This window comes from Pseudopipra pipra, chromosome 10 (assembly GCF_036250125.1).
Source record: "Pseudopipra pipra isolate bDixPip1 chromosome 10, bDixPip1.hap1, whole genome shotgun sequence".
NCBI lineage: Eukaryota > Metazoa > Chordata > Aves > Passeriformes > Pipridae > Pseudopipra > Pseudopipra pipra.
In genome coordinates, this window is record NC_087558.1 from 9,512,673 (window position 1) to 9,534,213 (window position 21,541).

General features: G+C 59.8%; 3 protein-coding genes across 4 annotated transcripts; all 3 read right to left on the reverse strand.

Moving 5' to 3' along the window:
* Positions 1–4,098: 4,098 nt before the first annotated feature.
* CHRNG (cholinergic receptor nicotinic gamma subunit) lies at positions 4,099–9,152 on the reverse strand. 2 transcript variants are annotated; one of them, XM_064666090.1, is made up of 12 exons: positions 8,915–9,152; positions 8,174–8,313; positions 8,026–8,070; positions 7,711–7,820; positions 7,460–7,615; positions 7,099–7,196; positions 6,109–6,312; positions 5,727–5,841; positions 5,354–5,468; positions 4,825–5,029; positions 4,589–4,722; positions 4,099–4,509 (listed from the first exon to the last, which is right to left on the reverse strand). In XM_064666090.1, the coding sequence occupies exons 2-12, from the start codon at positions 8,267–8,269 to the stop codon at positions 4,342–4,344; spliced, it is 1,446 nt and encodes a 481-aa protein (XP_064522160.1). In that variant the 5' UTR covers positions 8,270–8,313; positions 8,915–9,152; the 3' UTR covers positions 4,099–4,341. The 2 variants fall into 2 exon arrangements, with proteins under 2 accessions (XP_064522160.1, XP_064522162.1); XM_064666092.1 differs by lacking the exon at positions 8,915–9,152 and adding an exon at positions 8,716–8,846.
* A 635-nt stretch (positions 9,153–9,787) lies between these two features.
* On the reverse strand, positions 9,788–13,830 carry CHRND (cholinergic receptor nicotinic delta subunit). Its single transcript, XM_064666093.1, has 12 exons — positions 13,688–13,830; positions 12,894–13,039; positions 12,676–12,720; positions 12,476–12,585; positions 12,205–12,360; positions 11,873–11,988; positions 11,423–11,623; positions 10,999–11,110; positions 10,761–10,875; positions 10,367–10,568; positions 10,144–10,262; positions 9,788–10,058 (listed from the first exon to the last, which is right to left on the reverse strand). Exons 1-12 carry the CDS (start codon positions 13,737–13,739, stop codon positions 9,876–9,878), a joined length of 1,557 nt encoding a protein of 518 aa, XP_064522163.1. The 5' UTR covers positions 13,740–13,830; the 3' UTR covers positions 9,788–9,875.
* Positions 13,831–14,459: 629 nt separating this feature from the next.
* On the reverse strand, positions 14,460–21,296 carry PRSS56 (serine protease 56). Its single transcript, XM_064665590.1, is given in 17 exon segments — positions 14,460–14,971; positions 15,102–15,208; positions 15,486–15,566; positions 15,682–15,838; positions 16,186–16,348; positions 16,573–16,636; positions 16,785–16,970; positions 16,973–17,248; positions 17,334–17,493; positions 17,634–17,776; positions 17,908–18,067; positions 18,148–18,256; positions 18,359–18,548; positions 18,867–18,920; positions 19,412–19,597; positions 20,215–20,397; positions 21,146–21,296. Coding segments are annotated over 17 exon segments (2,544 nt in total). The 3' UTR covers positions 14,460–14,797.
* Positions 21,297–21,541: the final 245 nt, after the last annotated feature.

Below are 21,541 nucleotides of genomic sequence, written 5' to 3' on the forward strand. Positions count from 1 at the left end.
AGTTATGTGAGCAGAGGGGTTAGAGATGTACCATCTTGCTTAAAAAAATGAGATGTTTGCTTTGTCTTTGCCTCTTCTTCATACTCCTGGGTTAGCAGTGCCTTATTTGTTGGGAAGAGGGATCTGAGCTTCCCTTAAACTAAGACAAAGAGACGTTTGGTGTCAGTTGCCTTGACTCTGGCTGTTGCGGTGGAGAGCCAGCAGTGCTGCCCTGTGCTGGATCCAGGGAAAGGCTGAATTTGGGCCAAGCCTGTTTCTGGGGTGCATTGGGGTTTGCAAGTCTCTGGCCACTTGGGAAACTGGGCCCCCACTGGGTGTAGCAGGAGAGGGGGATGGCCCAGGCTGCTGCTCATAGCTGCGTGACAGCTGTGACCAGAACAGGGGTTGTGAGTGACCCCCTGTCCTCTGGGGTGAGGCTGGAATGAGGGGTTGTTGCCTGGAAAGCCAGCATGGCTGCAATTTGGATGCCACGAAAACAATAGGAGCTAATTATTTCCTCTGATTCTGCTTGACTACAACACTAATTGTACTCATTAACAGCTTCAGCCTTTTCCCCTTTTCCTTGGGGAATCGCACAATTGCCTTTCATTTTTAATAGAGCCTTTGCATTGGGCCCAGGAGGGGAGTCTGCAACCAGTGCTGGGGCACATCTCCTGCCCCACGTGCTCTGCACAGTCTCCCAGGAGAAGGGGCTGCTTGGGCCAGTTTGGTCGTGACTGCAGAACTATCAGCCCATGTCTGGGACAATTACCAGCCTTGGGGACTGAGAGACCTTCAGCCTCATGACTCCAATTGCAAATTCCTTGTCTTACTACTGAAGTCTAGACTGAAAACAGCCAGGACTGGCAGAGAAAGCAGTTTAAAATATTCAGCCTTCTGAAGGCTTTGTTTTCAGCATTGAGGGTGTCAGTCCTAGGCTGTCTCTAGAGACATTCAGCACTCTGACAGCAGTGACTAACTGCTCCCTGTGGTCAGGCACTTGGCATCTGGCTGTGTTCCCCAAGCTGTGGTGGCATCCCTCTCCATGTTTCTTGAGACCCCATGGTCCTGTTCCTGCTCTTGCCACTTGTTTGTCACCAGCTCTCAACCAAATGCTCTTTTTGAGGCACAGTTTGTTTTCCCTGCTGCGATCAGGTATTACTATGGCTGCTACTTAAGATTCCTTTTAAATACAACTCTCCCCTGCTGCTCTCCAGTATTTGTTAGGGGGGATTTAGTTGTAATTACATTTTGGCAATCTAAGCAAAAATAGCCTTGCAAGGCAGGGCTGAAATACTAGCTGCAGGCTCCTTTATTCACAGCACATTTAGCTTCTTGCAGATGGCATCACTTGGGGCTTTAGTGCCGTTGTTGTGCCCAGCTGCGTGTCACGTCCACCTCTGCTATTTCATGTACTCCCCCACTTCTCGCCTCTGATGCCCCGTGTCTAAGCTGGTGCTGATGAGTGCAGGCTTGCTATTAAATCTGAAAGTGCTGCGGTCCTGCTGTGCTTGCCTTCAAATAGGCTTTGTGAGTGAGCTGTGGAAGAGCCCTTCTCTGGGAGGCTGTTCCGCTCCTCCCACTGCCACTGTGGTTGAGATTTGGAGGAACTCAGCAGTGGTTCCTGTTGCTCAGCCTTGAAGGGAGAGAGCTGGCTGGGCGTGGAGTTTGTCCTCTTTAAGGCTACAACTTTTCCAGAGATCAGGAGGAAAGCAGTGTTTGATCAGTGCCAAGCACCAGGTCTGGTGCCTCCTATGGCCTGGAGGGGGGGGGAGCCAAACTGTTTTTTGAGCAGGACTTTTGGTTTGTGGTCTGCTGTGTCCTGCTAATAAGAGTGGTGAAAATACAAGCATGGGGTTGCTTGGGAGGGGAGGGAGCTTCCATCAAGCTCTAGAAAAAGATTTCAGGTCCTCTTCACTCAGGAAGGAAGCTTCTAGCCACGGGAGCCTCAAATCTGCAGTGAGTCAGGACCTTCCCTGCTTTCCTTATCCCGAAGGCTTTGTACACCCTTAAATTTCCTCAGATTCCTGCAAAGTGGCCTTTGGGAAAACTGGAAGGGCTTTGAATCCCTTAGGGCCCTGGAGCCCAAAGAAGAGCATCTGCTTGGGCTCTTTTTTCCAAGGGGATGCTGAGCTGTGGTGGGCTCACAGGCCCTGGGTGTCTCTGGCTACAGCTGCTCAAGTGGGGACTGATGGCTCTTCCCAGCCCACAGAGAAAAAGGAGTCCCCAGTTTTGGAGGGGAGCAGTTGGGAAATGCTTGGAGGATCCTGTTGCCTTGTCTTAGTGCTTCCTGATGGAGTGTGGGCACATGAGGCTGATAATATGCTGGGGAGGCTTTTTGTCTCTCACTGCAACTCGCCCCAGCACCCTGCACCTGCAAGGTATTCCCTCACCAGATCCTGCAAGGCACATCTGCTGCCCGAGACCTGGGACATGCTGGCTATTTCTCTGTTCTTATCTCTGGTGTGGTGATAAACCTCAGAGATCTCCTGAGGGCTGGTAAAACCACTGCTTAGTAATGGTGGAGAGTGTGGTTTTGGTCACATGCTCTTGGCAGGCTGGAAGAGCTCATCCATTTCCACTTGTGCTGTATGGACACACTGAAGCCTGAACTTGCTGGAAGAAGCAGCGTCTCTGTGGAGCAGGGAGAAGTAGAGGACAGTACCTGGCCCTGGAGATGGGCAGCAAGGCAACAGGGACACGGGAATCGGTGGGAAATTGCCAGGCAAAGACAGACCAGAGCTCATTAATACTGCACCTTCTCAGGGACAGAAGGCCCAGGGGCTGCAGACGTGCCTGGTGCCCTGGTTTGGGCAGCTTACAGAAGCTCCTGGCTCTCCTGGGCTGGGAACACTTGGCCAGGAGAGTGTCCCTTTAGCCACAGGAGTACTGTACAGTGCCATCACTTTCCAGCAGCAGGTCTGTGGCTCGGAGTACAGTGCCCCAGGACCTGGTCACCTCACCTGGGTCATAGCCACAGGGCTGTGCCCCCATGGGAGGCTGAGGGCAGGACCCAGCCAAGGTTCTGGGCACTCCTGCCTACACTGGTGCGTGCCATCCCCACCTCCTTCAAGGTGCCAGCCTGGAGCACCGGATCCACCCAGTCTCGGTGCTCTGGGCACTACACATCTTGCAGGGATAGGGCAGGAAAAGCCACCCTGGAAAGTGCACAGGCAGACTGGCACAGCCGGGGTAGTTCTAGGCCATGACCAAGCTGCAGATGTCCATGAGGTGATGTCTCAGCTATTGGGTATTTGCCTCCCTCCTCCATCTGTGCCTGCAGGGCCCTCAGCTCTGGCAGGCAGTGCCAGGAGCAATTGCAGGCAGTAACCAACTGGTTTTCTCCCAGAAGCAGCAGAGACAACTGGTACTGGGACCGTGAGGTGGATGGAGACACAGCACATCCCAGAGCCAGGCACAGGTGGCATGAGCTGGATCACAGAGGAGCAGATGCTGCTTGTCACCATTCCCAAGCTGACCTCTCTCATCTCCCCTGCCAGCAGGGACAAAGCCAGGGGGCCCCAGAGGTCACTGAGTCTGGGGGAGATGTGGCATTGCTGGGGTGGGGGGAAGGGGCTGTGCTTGACAGAGATGATGATCCCATGAGGCAGGGAAGGCTGGTGGGGGAGGAAGTCGTGTACTGGTGCTTGTAACAGGATGGATGCCAAGGGGTACACATCCCTGAGGAGGTTTTAGTGCCTGGTGGCCCAGGGTCTTCTCACCTCAAGCTGCTTGCTAGGCATCAAGGACAGCACTTCATCTGTCCTAAGAGCCACAGTCAGGGCATAAATGGAGGGAGAAGTTAGCTGCCCCTAATCCCATCCCTGGCTCTGCTGTTGCTCCAGAATGGGGGGCTGCAGCTGGCATTCCTGCCTCATTGCCATGGCAAAGGATTCCAGGGGCCCCATTTGCTGTGGATTTGAAGCTGCAAATTTGCAGTGGGGAAATGTGGCTCTTGCTGCTAGTGCAAGATGGATACCTGTCTCTGCTCTGGGCCCCCTGTGTCTCGTCTCACAGGACTGTGTGACCTAGAGGTGCGTGGCCAGCCCACAATAGGTGGCACATCCAGCCTGCCCAAGAGGGTTGGGCATGGGGCAAAGATGCCATGGAGGCTTGCAAGACTGTCACAGGCTTTATTTCCACATTTAGCACAGCATGGTGACCCCGTGTTCCCCTTTTCCCCATCTCCACCACTGTTGGGGTGTGGCAGACCCACCACTCCCAGCCCTCCCTCTGTGCTGTGCTTGGCACCAGGAGCTGCAGTGCCCACAGGGATCTTGGCCAGCCAGGGGACTTTAGGGGTGCCCAGCCCCTGGCTCCAGCAGTCCTGGCAGCAAGAGGGCTGGTGGGTGCCTGCAGGCATCACTGTGGCTGGTATGGCTTGGGGTCTCCAGGGAAGGGCAGGGCAGGTGCCTGGTTGAAGTGAGCCACGAGGAAGATGCCAACGGTGCCACACACGAAGAGAGAGGCCATGATGAAGAAGCAGACACGGTCGATCACCTGTCCCACCATGATCCACTCCTCGCTCTCCTGCCAGTGGCACAAGAAGGGTGAGGGCTGTCCCCAGTGCTCCCCACGTGAGTCCCTCTCCCCCCCGATCCTGACTCACGCTGCCAAAGTCGTTCTGCTCCCGTGTGGCGTTGGCGATGTGGTTGCAGGCATCCACACATGCCCGGATCTCAGGACCTGCCTCCTCCAGGCTCTGGCAGAAGTCCTGGGGACTGCCACTCTCCAGGCCACGTCCTATTAGCAGCAGAGGCAGCACAGCGGGCACCAGTGAGCGCTCGGCCCCCTGGCACATTGCCCAGCTTCACAGGAAGGTGCCAACCCCCTGGGGACACTCACCAATTTTCTCCAGCACAGTTTTCATCAGCCCATCCCTTTCCTTCTGCTTCTCGAAGAGCAGCTCGGTCCGGGCTTTCCAGAGCATGTACTCGTCAGCTTTCACCATGAGCCCAAGGGAGCTGCATCTCCGGACAGCTTGTGGTGGCCCTGGTGTCTCCTCTGACACAGGCATGCCCAGGTAGCGAGGCAGGAGGTGCAGGAACACCTGGACACAGTGTTACATGAGGGGATATGATCCCCTCACACCCAGTGGGTGCCATTGGGTCCCCTGGCATTGCCTGGAGCATCCCCGTGGAGTACCCTTGTGCTACTGGGATGCTGGGCGTGTTAACACCTGCTGCTCCCCAGTGTTGGGAGTGACTTGGAGGGGTTTAGTGGCACTCTGTGATCCACTGGGGACATCTTTGTGCCAGGACTTGCACTCAGATGAAGGCATGCCTGCCATCCTGCTCCATGAAGGACCTGGCCTCAGTCCTCAAATACCCATCCCATTCCCATGTGTAAAGGGTAGAGAGATGATGGCAGGTACCTGGCGGACTCTCGGGGACATGGAGTGAGTGTTGGGTGTTCTCAGGGAGACATTGAGGACAATGACAGCATTCACCACGATCACCACTGTCACCACCATGAGGAAGGTCAAGTACCTGGAGAGAGGGCACAGAGCCTCATGTGGGGCTGCTGGGTCACAAGCTATGGATGTGCAAGGTCCTTCTCAGTGCCCTTCTGGGCTGGAAGTTGGGGACTGGCAGTGGGACATGAGCAAGTGATAGCCCTACCTGGGCTGGGGGTTATTTCTGCGCCAGGGTCCTGTCCCTGGGCACTGGCTGCTGCACAGCACCTGAAGACCCTGCTGGCACAGTGTGACAGCAGAGCTGGCACCCCTGTCCCCATGTGTCACTTACTTCCCAATGAGTGGCACAGCCTGGGAGGTCTCGGGCACCTTCTGGGCAATGAGGAAGAGAAAGACAGTTTGGGCCAGGAGAACGTTGATGGAGACGGTGCATTTCTGCCCACCCGCTGCCAAGGAGAGGGAAAAGCAGAGTTTGGCATGGGGCAGTGGTGTGAGCATTGCCCTCAGGCAAAAAGCCCCCACCCCAAAGCTGAACTGGCCAAGTCCTGCCTTGAGGCTTTAATCAAGGGGTACCTGGAAATTCACACAGTCTCCCCCCAGATATCACAGGAGCAGGGGAGAGATGACACTGATGGGACAAGGAGCCCTTCCTGGCATGTTGCTGCCCCCTTGCACATCCCCATCCCTGCAGTGGGCACAGCACCAGTGTGTACCTTTGGCGGGCAGAAAGTAGACGAGCACGCCCATGGCGGAGATGAGGACACAGGGCACGATGATGTTGATGACATAGAAGAGCGGCTTGCGCTGGATGATGAGGTAGAAAACAACCTGCTGGTATTGGGTGTCATCTGGGGTGAAGTGCTCTGAGTTGATGATCTTCCGAGCAGGGCGGTGCTTGATGGCCCATTCGCCATTCTCTGCATCACCACGGTGCCACATGAGCCCCACTGCCCCAGTGGGGGCACTGGGGCTACCAGCCCCCCAGTCCAAGCAGGGGAGGAAGGGGAGGACTGGTGATTATCATGAGCCCCACAGGGCAGCCAGGCTGGGCACAGTGCTAGAGCCACTTGGAAGGGAGATGAGCACTGTGCAACATGCCATGGAGCCTGTGCAAAATACCCCAAAAAGCTGTTGGATGGGGCAGCTGGGCACATATGGGGTACCTTGAGCCCCTTGGGGCTCTCAGGGCTTTTAGGTGTGGGGCTGGGGTGCTCCCATCTCCCCATTTCCAGGGTGCCACGGAGGGAAGCTGAGTGTGACACTGGGTGATAGCACACTGCTCTCCCCTGCTCTCCACGGGAGCGATAGATTTTTTCCCAGTCAAGATCGCAACTCAGGCCGGTAATGAAAAAATAAATCTCGCTGCCCGAAAAGCATTTTGTTCCTTCAATATGCAATTAAAATGTGATGGAAAACGTCATTGTTTGGCCATGACAGCTACGTTCCCAGCATCAATCAACCTTGCAGGAGCAGTGCTCTCCAGGAGCGGCTGCCAGGCAGCGAGAGCCCCGAGCCGGGGGGGGTTAGAAAAACAAATCTCTCCTACACTCCCGCTTCCACTAATAACTTAAGTGCCCATGTAATGGTGGGAGCTGCTAATAGTCCCTGAAGCCCTGCTTTTGGCAGCCACCAGCATGGCAGCAGACCAGTTGGATACCCCTCCTGGTGGGACATACTTATGCCATGGGGGGCTGCAGTGTTACCTGTGAAAGCCTCGGGGTCGATGACAATCCACTCCACGGTCTGGCCTTCCTCCACCGTCAACAGCAGGTTGATTTCATTTGCACTGTATGTCTGGGACCTGGGGAGGGACAAAGTGGTGGCAGAGGCTGGCATGCAACGGCCTAGATGGGCAAAGGGTGCCAGTGTGGCACCAGGTCATGCTGCATTTCCAGCTCTGCTTTGGGATGCTTAACTTGTCTGTGGTGCCTACTGCCAGGTAGCAGGGGACAGGTAGGTGGCATTTATCTGCCATTTATCTGGGCTCAATGCCCCAGGGCAAAGGTGGGCATCCCATGCTAATCCCTGTGTCCCAGGAGGACCTGCCATGGAGCCCATGCTCACTGGAAGACCATGGTGCAGTTCTGCCAGTCGAAGGGGAAGTAGGTGACGTGGATGACGCAGACACTGCGGTAGATGGCAGGGGGCAGCCAGTAGATGCTGCCATCAGGAGATACCAGCACGTTGGCGTAGAGAGTGATTTCAAACGTCCCGTCGATGCTGAGGGGGAAAAGGGTGGGTTCAGCCCCAGATTGTGCCTGGGGGGCAGCTGCCACCCCTGTGTGGGGTTATGTCCCTATTGCCCTGTCATGTACTTGTTCTCCAGAACGATGTCAGGCAGCCAGACCATGGTGGAGGGCACTCGCAGCTGCTGGATGTTGTCGTATTTCTCAGGGTCCCACTGCAGGCGATAATCAGACCATTGCTGCAGGAAGCAGAGCAAAGGAAGAGGGGTCATGGTGCTCCCCAAGACAAGGGAGATTGTGAGCTGTCTGTCCTGTGCTGCCCACAAAATGGACTCAGCCGCCCACAGAAGGGGGTGTAGATTATAGTGCCAGCCCTCCATGGGGTGCCACCCTGAGGTGCAAACATGGCAGGGGGTGATCCTGCCTGGAGGTGAGGGGTCTCACCATCTCGATCCAGACGTTGGTGGTGAGGGTCTCCTCTCGCTCATTCTGGCAGGGAATGAAGGAGGGAGGTGGGTTTAGTGCCCCATCTGCTGCCCCACATGTGGGGACAAATCCTCTCCCACTATGGGTGCCAGGGGACCTCTCTCACCAAGGAGATGAGGTTGGTGAGGGTGAGCTTGAGGGAGACATCGATGATCTCGTCCCCTCGCAGGGCCGGGCGCAGTTGCCGGTTGTAGTTGCTCATGAGGTCCTGGAGCAGCTTCTCCTCCTGGTTCCTGCAGCCCACACCTGGAGAGGACACATGCCAAGGGAACACCCCGGGGTGGGGACAGTGGGACCACCAGTGCCCCCGAGACCTGATGTGTTGAGGGGGAGGCAGGGGGTGTGCATGGGGAGGGGATGCCCAGGTCTGTTACTGTGAGCATGCACACTCGGCTCTGTGAGCCTGACAGTCGAGTCAGTGCCCTGCATGCAGCAGGGCGGGGTGCATCCCCCCCACATCCCCTGCCCCACTCACCCCAGGGACCTCTCCAAGGGCAGGACATGGGGACAGCAGGTTGCCAGCACGGGGACACCCCGGTGGGAAGGTGCATGGCACTGTACTCCCAGGGGTGACAAACCCCCCAGTGCAAAGGTGGGGGGTGGCCAGTTCCCCCTCCCAGGCCTCTCCCTGGGGCGGGCACCCCTTACCTGCCAGGGCGCAGAGGAAGAGGAGGAGGCCGTGGCAGCGCATGGCGGTGCCGTGGGGCGCAGGGGCTGGGGCTCTGCTCCACCGCCCGCCCGGCGCTGTTCTGGGCCGGGCGCCCGGAGGGATGGGACAGCTGTCCCCTCCTACCGTCAGCTGTTCCCAACAGCCACGGGGGCTGGGGAGGAACGGGTGACCACCCACCTCCCCCCGCTGGTGGAGTGATGCCAGTTTACTGGGAAGCTCCTCTGAGATTTTGTGCCAGAGGGGTTGGGATTGGGGCTGGGGCAAATTAAGCTCCGTGCCTCAGTTTCCCCATGTCCCCCATGGAGGTGTGCATCTCCTTGCAGCAGAAACCCAGGTGCCCATGGGTTATGGAAAACGAGTGCCACGCTGCCAGAACCTCCTGTCACCACCAGGGCAGTGGCTGCCCACAGAACATAGGGTGAGGAAGGGGCAGGCAAGTCCCACCACTCTCAGAGAGTAATGCCCACCCTGGAGGTTCAAATACTGCCAGGCCCCTTGTAGGGGGCCCACGTTGCGGGGGAATGGGGGTGTGGTGAGATTCCTGGCTCAGCAGAGAAGATGTGACAGCTGTCCTGGGCCACTGCCGGTGGGGGGACGTCAGCTGTGCCCCTGAAACCAGAGCCCTGGCATCCCACTGCTGAGCTGGGGAAGAAGACAGCCCTCTGGAACCCCAGCTCTGCACTGCTGGATGGGGTGTGCTGGGGGGGACACTGTGGGTTTGGCTGGGGGATCATGGGGGCAGGGGGGAAATGTGGGCACTGATGGCATCTCTGCTCACTGCAGTGGGTCCGCATGGGATAGTGTTACGTTAGGGGGGGATACATCCCCTTCCCCTGCCCATCCTGCCCCCAGTGCTCAGCCCACAGGGGTAGCAGGGCTGATACCACCACACCCCTCTGGAAATCACCCCTTCCAGCCACAGCTGAGGTTCACTGTGCTCAGGACACCCAACAGCGCCCATTCCCTGGACGGGCATCACCCTCCCCAGCACACATACAGTGCTCAGGGTGGGCATCATGCCCAGTGGGGGACACTGAGAGAAGCCACCAGTTCAGTGCCCCATGGCAAGAAACATCCAGCTTTATTTTCCCAAGCCAAGGCAGCTGGGGGAGAAGTACATGGGACCCCCCCACACCCCTTAGATGAAGCGCTTGTTCTCCTCCTGGTAGTTGTAGGGGTCTCCAGCGAAGGGCAGCGGTGGCGGGTGGTTGTAGATGCCCATAAGGAAGATCCAGAGGGTGCCCACCACCAGCGTGGGGGTGATGAGAAAGAGGCAGAGGCGGTCCAGGGTCCGGGCCACACGATTCCAGTTGTCAATCTCCTGGGGAGAGAGCCAGGAGCCAGGCAGTGGGGGGCACAGTGGTCACAGGGAGCCCCCTCTGCCCCGCCGGTGCCCATGGCCCCACCTCGTTGTAGCTGTTTTCGTCCCGCATGTGCTTGACAATGTCGTTGGCGTTGTCAATGACAGGTTTTATGTGCTCGTAGAGCTGCTCGTCGCCTGTGACCGTGCCCTGAGGCGCCAAACCTGGGGGCAAGGAGGCAGTGAGGTGGGCTCCAAAGGGCTGCCACCGCTGGTGACCCCCACTTCACAACCCTTCCCCATGTCCCCATGGAGGGGCTGTGGCTCACGGGCAGGGGTGACGCGGCTGACCAGCCCGTGCCGCTCCGACTGCTTCTCGAACATGAGCTCGCTGCGGGACTTGACGCTGAAATACTCCTCTGCCTTGGCGATGTAGCCAGCGGAGCTGCAGCGCCGGATGCACGGGGCACCCGCCGGGCTCTCGTCCGGCTGTGTCATGCCCAGCAGCCGGGGCAGGCTCTCCAGGAAGACCTGGGACACAAGAGGGGTTGTCAGGTCCCTTGGACACCTCCCCAGCGCGATGCCACCTTGTCCCCACTTTCTGTCCACAGACTACATGTGGCAGAGATGGGACACCCTGTTGCAATGTGCTGTGCTGTCCTGTGTCCTCCGTGGGGCACAGTGTCATCCCTGTACCCACCACTACACCCACACCCTGCTCACCTCTTTGACCCAGTCAGACATGACATGGGTGCTGGGGGTGCGGAAGTGGAAGTTGAGGACCACAACACAGATGATCACCACAGCTGTCACCAGAAGCATGATAAAAAGCAGATACCTGGTAGGGAGCATGGACTTGGAGCTGGAATTGCCACAGGGGCTGGGCACAGGCAGAGCTGCCCTCTGGCACCATGGAGACCCCACAATGTCCCTGCTGCACCCAGTGGTGCCCAGGACTCACTTGCCAATGAGGGGGACAGCGTGGGAAGTGGCAGGCAGGCGCTGGGAAATTAGAAGGAGGAAGACAGACTGGGCCAGGAGCACTGAGATCACCAGGGTCATCTTCTCACCACCTGGAGAGCAGGTGAGCTCAGGGAAAACCCTGCCCCATGTGCCTTTCCCAGTATCCCCAGTGCCCCGGTTGCCCTTCCAGTGTCCCACCATACAGTGCCCCATATCATGGGGGTACACCAGGGTCCCACATGGGGTATCCTGTCCCCAAGCGTGCCTCTGCTAGGGTGTCTGGCTGGGATGACAGTGTCTTACATGGGATATCCCAGAACTGTGCTGAGCATTGGGGTATCCCCATGTCCCAGGACATGGTGCAAGTGTGGGACATGGGGGTGCCCCAGGGCTGTGACTCCCATGCTGCAGGGCTCACTCACTGTCGGCAGGCAGGTAGAAGACAAGGATGACCATGAAGGCAATAAGGATGCAGGGTATGACGATGTTGATGACATAGAAGAGTGGCTTGCGCTTGATGATGAGGTAGAAGGTGATGTCCTGGTGCTCACTGGTGTCAGGGGGAATGTCAGGGTAGATGTTCTTGCGGGCTGGGCGGTGGATGATTTCCCATTCCCCATTCTCTGCCAGGGCACATGGGACAGCACATGGCATGGGGGACACCTGCCATGACCATCCTCACCAGCCCCACCAGCACTGATCTTCCCATCCAGGGTCTGGGTAACTCCAAGTCTGGTGGGTTGGGTGCCAGGGTGCAAAGGCCCCAGGTACATGGGTGTCTCCGTGACAGAGTGCCCCAACTCCAGAGTGGCACCCAGCCCTGCACAGGATGTCCTGCTGCCACAAGACATGGCAGAGAGCACAAGCCTTACCTGTGAAGCCTTCGGGGTCGATGATGATCCACTCCACCGGGTAATCCTTGCCTGTGTCCAGGTCGGTGTCTGTCTTCAAGTGCATGTTGATCTCCAGGGCACTGTATGCCAGTGACCTGGACCACAGGGGACAGGCAGTGAGGAGCTGCAGCTGCTACTGGGCACACACCACCCACCCACCCTGACCTCCAGCATGACGGACTCAGGCCACCAGGTCACCTGCAGACCCCCACCTTGCTGTGCCCCAACAACAAGGGGAGGGTGCTAGCAGCAGCAGGCACCACAGGGGGATGGGATGCCCACCCTGCTGCCCTGACCCAGCAGCCCAGCACCTGAATCTGAGGGTGCAGTTCTGCCAGTCGAAGGGGAAGAAGTCGACGTTGATGAGGCAGGTGCTGCGGAAGATGGCAGGTGGCAGCCAGTAGACATAGCCCGTGTCGTAGAGGAGGACATTGCAGTAGTAGGCAACCTCAAAGAGCCCATCATTGCTGTGCCGGCAGAGAGACAAGGTGATGGTGGGGCTGGGAAGGGGCCAGGGGAGCCCTGGGTATGCACCAGGCACAGTTTAGGGGATTTGGGAGGGGAAACTGAAGCACAGCTCACTTGTTCTCCAGGACTATCTCAGGCAGCCACAGCATGTCTGCCGGCAGGCGGAGCACCCCAATGTCCCCAAAGTCGGACTTGTTCCACTGCAGGCGATAATCGGTCCAGCCCTGAAGGGGAGGATCCCCAGGTCACCCCCTCACCATGCTGGGCCACCCCATGGTGGCACAACTGATGCCATGGCACCTGTCCCTACTCACGTGCTCGAGCCATATGCTGGTGGTGAGTGTCTCGTCCACTTCTTTCTGCAACAACAGTGTGGGGCAGTGAGATGCCAAGGTATCCTGACAGCTCAGGACCCCCAACACTCAGCAGCAGAGTGAAAGAGAAGTAGCCTCAGGGGTGGCACCCAGCCAGCCCCGGGGGTGAGGCATGGCTGTGGGGCTCCCCACGGTGGGCACTGCGCACTGGGGCTCACCAGTGAGATTAGGTTGGAGAGGGTGAGGGCAAGGTAGACGTCCACGACCTCATCAGTGGAAACAACAGGACGCACCTCTTTGTCATAGCCCTTCTCCTCAAAGAGGTGGTGGATGAGCCTTTCCTCCTGGTTCACGCAGAGCCCACCTGGGGGTGTGGAGTCAGGCAAACCAGGGGGCTAGTGGGGCTACTGGGCCCAGTGCCACCCCAAAGGATGGTATAAGAATGTAGGAGACAGGAATAGGCCAGGACTTTGCATGTTTGTGCTGCACAGGAGCACAGACATGGACATGCAGGAATGACAGACTTGCAGGAGCACATTGGGAGCACATGGGCATAGGACAAAGACATGGGCATGGACACAGGGACACAGAAATACAGACCTAGCACACAAAGGGACACACAGACACAAGATACTTGGGTACAGACCCAGTGGCATTGTGCACATAGGTGGATGCACACACAGAGGCACACATGCACTCATGGACATGGACCCAGTGTATGCAGGGACACGTGGTCAGAGATTTGGTGTCACTGTGCACACAGACAGGCACACACAGGGACATACAGATACAGTGACACTGGGAACAGACAGCACATGGACTGGGCTGGGACACGGCTTTGGGAAAGAAGCACAAAGGACGCACAATGAGGGGATTCTGCCAGGTAATACCCCAAAAGTGACCCTGGGGACCCTTGTGCCCTGTTTGGACCCTGCCACCATCCCACCAACCCCATTGAGGGAGCCTGGAATCCCCCAGCAATAGGACACCCCATGTCCCAGACCCCGCTCACCCGACAGCATCAGTGCCCCGAGCAGGGCCAGCTGCTGCGACAGGTTCCCCATGCAGTGCCCGCGGTGCCCTCGCGCCGTGCCAGGCCCTGGCTGCCTCCCCGCCTGGCCTGGCCGAGCGGATGTCCGGCTGCCGGACAGACTAGGAGATGGATGGTGCCAGGTGCTGAGGGGGAAGGGTATCGGCACCGGATACCCGCTCCCAGCCCTCTCTTCCGGCACCCCAGCGTGCAGGGAAGGGGAGACAGGCAGGCACAGCTGGACTCACCAGCCTCACGGGTGACAGCTCATCACCCTGAGCCTGGGCACCGCAGCATGGGCACTGCTGGGCACGGGGAGGAGCAGTCCCTTCCCTGCTGCTCAGCAGTCCCAGTGATGCTGCTTGGGTCCCCACAGGCGGGAGGAGTTGGTACCCATTGGTGCCCAAGCACAGGGGTGGCACCACCCTGCCACCCACCAGTGGCCCAGGGCACACTTGGCCCCTGCGCTGGCAGGTTTCACGTGGGTCCCTGATGGGGTGTCACCAGGGATGAGCACCAGTGCTGTGCCATGGGTGCTGCAGTGGGCAGGAGGGGTGTCCAACCCCCGGTGAGGGTGTGGGGAGTCTGTTCCAGGTTGGATGCAGCAGGAATCAAGGCTTGGGGCATCGCTTCGGGGTACAGGGTACGTGGGAAGGGGGAGATGCAATGAGATGTCATAGCCCCACTGGAAAGTCTCTCCATTGTCAGCCACCTCATCAGCACTGCATGGCATGCTTGCTTCACACTCACTGGCTACTGGAAAATAGAGCCCTTCTTTATTGAAAAATAAACCTTCTCTGTACAAATAAATAACAGCTCAGGTACCTTTGGGGAAAATGGGGTGAGGATGGGGTGAGGATTGCCAAGGTGGGTGGTCCCAGGAGAGAGGAGGACTGTGATTCCTGGCTGAGGTGCTCCAGGTACTGCCTGGGGCACCACTGCCCTGGGGGGAAGTCAGGAAGTGCTGATGGGAAGAGGGAAGTTGGGGCACGATGAGAGCCTGAGGCAGGGAGGGGACTGTGTTTGAAGGACATAAGGGACACCTGCCCCAGTGCTCTCTCCCCATGCTGGAATGCTTCCCCAGGGGCACCATTAGGTTTTCAGCGCTTCGAGTGCCAGAGCGACGAGGCCGGGCATGCTGCGGGCCAGCGAGTCGCTCTCCAGCCCCACAAGGCCAGTGAAAGCCGTGGGGCGGCCCCCTACAGTGGCCCGCACCTGCGCCCGGTACAGTCCCTTGGTGTTTTTGGAGCCCAGGTCCACGAGGATCTGCAGGGAGACAACAGCACCATGAATCCCCTGGGGGAGCCAGGGGCAGAGCAGGACAGTAATGGGCTGGGAGGTGGCATTTATCGGCTGCCAGGGTGGGGGGATCTGAGTGGCTGGACAAGGCACTCACCTCCTGGAAGGTCATGGCCAGATCAGTCTCGGGCACCTGCAGCACCCAGGCGTACAGGTCACGCACCGCACCCACCCGCACTGCCGACTCGTTGAGGCTGGGGCAGGCTGCGACCCCAGGAATGGACAGGAGAAACATGGAGGGGGACATCGGGGTGAATTGTGGGGACTCCATGCTGTGGCCCAGCCTAGGGAGGAGCACCCTTGCTCTGGGGACACTATGGGAGCATGGGTCCCTGTGGAAAGGGATATAACCAAGGGCTGTCCCACTGAAATGGGACTAGCAATCCTGGGACCAGGGTGCAAGGCTGAGGCTGGGGTTGTCACTGTCCCTATGGTGGCACGTGGGTTTGTGGGAACTCCCACAGGGTTTGTGGGAGCTTACCTTTGCCGGCACCTGCCTCCTCCTCCTCCACCCTGGGCAGCTCTGTGGACACCAGCTCACGTTTCTCCCTCAGTGCAGACCCTGCCACCAAGAGAGGTGTGACACTCCTGGCTGGGACACGGCCAGTAGGCACTGTCTGGGCACGGAGCCAGCCAGAGGGTGGACATCCCACTGCCCCCAGACCCTCCAGGCTCACAGGGCTCACGGCTTGGCAGGGGGGTCCCTGCCAGCTCTCCGGGTGCCTGTCGTGGCTCCATAGTTTCCAGGGCAGTGCCAAGGTCCAACTCTGCCCGCAGCTGGGTGAGGAAGGCTCGTCCCTGTCCCACCATCTCCTCCACCACATCCTCACCCTGCTGAAGGGAAGGCAGGGTGATGGGGCACCCACAGGACACCTCTGAGAACAGCCAGGTGCCCGGTGGCAGAGTGCAGGGCATGGCTGGGCTTGTGTCAGATGGGGCACTGAGGACATGCAACTGCTTGTGGCTGTGTTGGGTCAGATCCCAAGCTGCAGGGTCAGACCCACAGCTGGCTCTGCACTGCCTGGACTGGGAGCACTGGTTTCAGCTGGGGAGGATGAGACGCCCCCTTTGTAGTGGTAAAGTGAGATGGCTGCACAGGGGACAATGGACCTATGGGATGTCCCTGGTGGCACAGTCACCAGAGGGGCAGGGGCTCCCCCAGCCTGTCCCTCCCCACGTACCTGCAGAAAGAGCTGCATCTCCCCGGGGAGCTGTTCCCTGTCCATTGTGGGTGCCGGGGGACTGCTCCCCTCCATGGTCCTCAGCGCCTCCACCCAGTCTTGCAACTGGGGTCCCACTGCCCCAAAGAGGTCTGCAAAGGGGGGCAGCCGCCTGGCCCCCCACCTGCAAGCACATGAGGTGAGCTCAGACTGGTGTCCAGCAGCACCCATCACAGGGCAGTGCCACCGTGTGCACCCCACTGGGCACCCCTGGGAGGGTGCCCTGGTTGCAGGAGAAACAGGACCCCAGTGTTCAGGCTGTCTCCAAAAGCCATGCCAGTGCCCACTGTCATCTTGACCATCTCCTCAAAGCTTTTGGCCCCTCATCCCATGCCGACCATGCCTCACCTGGTGAGGACTTCCTGGGGTCCCTCTGCTGTGGGCCTTGAGTGGCCCCCTGCCACAGCCAGGTCTGAGGGGACAAGAAGGAGACAGGAGAGACAAAGGGAAGGGGAATCCCAGGGGGGTGACAGGGCAGGCTGCTGGTGCTCCAGCCATCAGCTCAGGGGAGACTGATGGGACCCCAAGTGGATGTGGGGTGGTCCAGCACAGAAGAGTACCTGGGATATCCCTGCGGACACGGGGAGGGAAGAAATGCCCATAGATCTTGCCCAGGAGCTGGGGCAGAGTGCGGCTGAGGAAGGAGAAATCAAACTGGTTTCGGATGAAGTCCCCAGCCTGGCGCAGGAGATCCACCAGGGTCTGGGCGTAGGAGTGCAGCTCTGTGGGCAGAGAGGACACTGTGGGCACATGGCCCTGGCGCCACACCAGCCTCATGCTGCCAGAAATGGGGTCCCTCCCCACACCCTAGCCCTGCCACAGTCCCCCAGCTCACCACATCGTCTTATCCTGGCACGGCAGGTCTCCTCAGCCAGGCGGGCACAGGTGGCCCGGCCCTGAGGTGCCCGGCAGGATCCGGCATAGAAGGTGCAGAGACGGGCGCGCTCAGGGTTCTGCCGCTCTGGGGGCAGCTGGGCCAGTGCCAGCAGGTCGAAGCAGCTCGGTTCTCGGCTGCCAGGGGCAGCTGTGAGAGAACCGGGGCTGCAATGAGGTGCTGAAACCTCTCTGGGTGTCTCCGTCCCCCCTACGGTGCGGCCAGTGGCACTCACAGTCCATCTGGAGGCTGAGCCAGTCCGTGAAGGCAGTGACGCGGGTGTAGACTCCCGGTTTGCCCCGCTCACCACAGCCGTCACCCCACGAGGTGATACCGTAGAGGACAAAGTGGTGTGAAGTGGGGTCTTGGCATGCCAGTGGGCCCCCTGAGTCACCCTGTGGGGGAGATGCTCATCCATTGGGCTGGGCTGGGACCCCAACCACATTGACTAGCTGTGGTATGTGCCCAGCAGCCCTGTGTGCCACAAGGGATTTTTGAGGTGGTGTGACGGCAGTCCCTTAGGCCTGGGTGTTACCTGACAGGAATCGATGCCTCCAGACAAGTACCCAGCACAGAACATGGCACTGGTGAGCAGGTCCTTGCCCAGGGCACCCCGGCACGTCTCCTGGCTGAGCAGGGGCACCTGCGCCTCCATCACCACATCAGCCACTGGTCCCTCTGCCAGGCAATACACCGATTGCAGTGTCCCCTGTGCCTGGACATCTCTGTGCCCTGGCTTGGTGCATTGAGACTTGGCACATGAGAGGGCACAGAGGGGGACACCCCACAGGGTGTCAGAGTGGCTTTACCTTCGTAGAGGGAGCCCCAGCCCGCGATGTAGCAGGGAGTGCCAGGGCTGGGCTCTGTGGGGCCACTGGGAAGGCACACGGGGCTGACGGTGGGTGACGGGGCCAGCGGCACTGCCAGCTCCAGCAACGCCAGGTCCCCGTGAAACGTCTTGGGGTTAAACTGGAAGGAGATGTGGGGGTGTCAGTGGGGGGCCCTGAGGCATGCACAGGGAGGTCAGGGGGGTGCCCACCTCCACCCACCTTAGGATGAGGCAGGATGCGCCGGATGGGCACTGCCCTCTCGCCCACACCCGGCTTTCCCAGCTCGTGGTCACCCACCACCACCGTCCACGCCAGCTCATTACGGTTCCTGGCAGGGTGGGGGGCAGCTAGTTACAGGGATGTTGGGGTACCAGCCCGTGCCCCCCTCTGCAGGGACATCGTCCCCGCATTGCCGTGCCCCACGCCGTACCCGCCAAAGCAATGTGCCGCAGTGAGGACCCAGGAGCGCCCCACCAGCACCCCTCCGCACATCAGCTCCCCGTGCAGCCGCACCGACACCAGCCAGGGCCAGGCGCCCCGCGGGGCCACGCTGCCGCCCATGATCCGTCCGCGGGGGGCCGTGGCGTTGGCTTGTGGACCCCCGCGGCGCCCACAGCTCCCTGGGAAACAAAGCCGGGGTGAGAGGGGGTCCTGCAGCCCTGCTGCTGGGACACTCCCTCTGCCAGGTGGGCACGGGGCGTCCGGGGATGGTCGCGGCAGGTGGAGGGGGTTGCGGGGGCTCAGGCGCGTCGGGCGCGCTGTCAAGCCTCATCGTGCTCACGGAGGCGAGCGGGCGGAGGGCCGGGGGCACCCCGCAGCCCGGCAGCTGCCGACGCTAACCTCTGCCCCCCGGCCCAGCAGGCAGCCGGGGGCCGGGGGCGCCCGCTGGCGTGGTGGTGGGGGGGTGGCGTGGGCACCGCGGGGCCGCCCCGGCTCACCTGGCGTTGCCACCTCTGCTGCTGCGTCAGGACTCAGGGCTGCGGCTGCCGTCTCTGCAGGGACAGGCTGTCAAGGCACCAGTGCATCCCTGCTGTCCTCAACTCCCCCCAGTTCCTCTCAGTGCCTCCAGACCCCCATCATCCCGAACAAACACCCGTGTACCACCCCAGGAGTGCTTGCACCCACAGTGGCTCAGTGTCCACAATCTCTCAGCCACCTTCGCTTGCCCCCTTCTCCCTCCCAGATTCTCCATTACCTCTCAATGTCCCATTCTCCCGAAAGTGCTCATCGTTCCCAATACCTCCATCCCCCAAATCTCCACCTCTTACTCCAGATCCCAACATTTCTCCCAACCTTCCATCCCACCAAAGATACCCCATCATTCTATTGTACCCCCACTTTCTCCATTCCCCGACTCCGTCCCAGTATCCCATCACTGCCAATGTCCAATATCCCCTCCAAACCTCCCATGAGAATGCCCCGTTTTTTATCGTAGGGTCTTTCCTCTCTGGGAGGAGCCAGGGGGATGCAGGTGCCCACTCACGGCACTCCTGGAGGCGGTGCTGGCAGAGCCGGGCGCTGAGCGGGGCACAGGCATGTGGGGCCCCCTCAGATGGGCACAGGTGCTGGTAGGGGGCACAGGCCTGGCTCAGCGCCCAGTTGCGCTGGGGCAGCTCGGGCAGTGCCTGGGCATCCAGCAGGGCCTGGCAGCTGGGGGGCACAGCTGGCGCTGCAAGAACAGCAGGGCTATGAGCATCACCATGTCCTCCCTGCCCACCTCTGCCCAGGCCACCCTGAGTTCTGGTTTGGTGTGGGTGGGAAGGGGGCATGATAAGCTGTGTAGTCAGCACATTTTGGTAGGGTCTTCTGTGTGCTGGGATATGTTTTTGAGGGGATCTCTGAAAAGGAGACAAGGGATCAGGCAATGTTTTGGATAGGGCTTCGGGTGATTGGGTAGGATATAGAGAAGATGGGAACTACTTGGGTAGGGTCTTCAGGTGGTGTTTTGGTAGGGTCTCTAGCAGTTAGGGATACATTTCGGGAATCCGGGCACTGTTTTGGTAAAGCCTGTAGGGTAAGCCAATAGGGGAGAAGGTACAGTTTGAGTAGGATCTTGGGGTCCAATTTTGTTAGGATTTCTAGGGGATGAGGCGGTGCTTTGGTAAGGACCCAAAGAAATATTTGGCAAGGGTTTCTAGGCATGGGTGCAGGTTTTGGCAGGGTCCTTTGGGCACAGGATGGTGTTAGGATAGGACCCCTGGACTGTGTTTGGGTGGGGATCCTGGGCTCTGTTTGGGTAAGGCCTCCTGGGGATGGGGCAGTGGGGGCCATGGGGTCATGACTCACGTGGGCAATGGCCGGTGATGTTGGCGCAAGGTGGGAAGAGGCAGGGGGCACAGAGTCCACAGGCCCCTCGCTGCCGCTGCTGCTCGGACAGCGCCCGCTCCAGTGCCAGCAGTGCACTCCTCAGTGCTGCCTCCAGCACCAGCGTCCCACGGCTCGACAGTGCTGATGGACACACACAGGGTGCTCAGACTCCCAGAGCCTCCACCACTGCCCCCCACCGCAGCCATGGGGTGCCCCCAGCCTGCCTGGTGCCTGTGCCCCAATATCTCTGTGGTGGGTGTCAGGCTGGGCATGGCCTGTCACCTGTTGACATTGCCTAAGGTGACAACTGCTAGTGTCACCTCTCTGCTGGTTGGCACATGGGCACTTGGGTGTTTGCCCAGGTCTCTGCGTGTCCATTGTGGAGACCCCGTGGACAGATGTGTGTGCAAATGTGGGCATACAGCAGGGTGTGAGCTTGGGCAGGTGTGCCCACATGTGTCAGTGTGCAGGTACCTCTGTACACACTTGTGTGTGCACTGTGAGTGCACATCTGTGTGTGCCAGGGTCTGCATGTCCCCATGTGTGTGCAGTCCTGTGTGTGCCCTGTATGTGCATCCCCCGGTGTGTCCCTACCTGTGATCACCTTCCTGCTGGGCTGGCCATGCCCTGGCAGAATGTCCCCTGGGGCTGGCAAAGGTACCTGGGCAGGAGAGAGCACGCAGGGCACCCCGCATCCCCTGTGTCCCCTAGTGCCACTGGCAGCACTTGACACCCAGTGCAGGCAGCACAGGTGTGTCCCGGGATCTGGGGGTCTTCACCAGGGACCTGGCCATTCTGCTTGTGCTCCCTCCCTTCCTGAGAGTGAACCCAGGGGTCCCAGCTCCTACAGCAACCCTATCCATAGCCAAACCGTCCCACAAAGATGCTCCCATTCCCGTGCCCCACTGACCTTGCAGGATGCTGGCCGGCATGGGATACAGTCCCTGGCCCAGGGGGACCCCCCCCACCAGCTGCAGCAGCAGCAGGAGCGGCAGAAGAATGGGGGGGACCAGGCGGACCCCGAGAAGAGCTCCCCGCGTCCTCTTCCCTCCTCGCTCCATCCCCGGGCGGGCAAAGGGGGCAGGAGGGGGGAGCCCCCGAAATGCCCGAGGCAGGAGAGGAGGGATGGATATATACGGTGCCCCCCGGGCGGTGGGAGGAGAGAGGGGCCGGGGGAGCACAAACAGGCGAGTTCATTAATGTCGCGCCAAGATGCCAGCTCGGGGCGGGGGGCGCGGGGGGGGGGCGCAGCCGGGGCCTCAATGCCGCCTTTGTTCGACGGGGCCTCCGGGCGGGCAGCATCAGA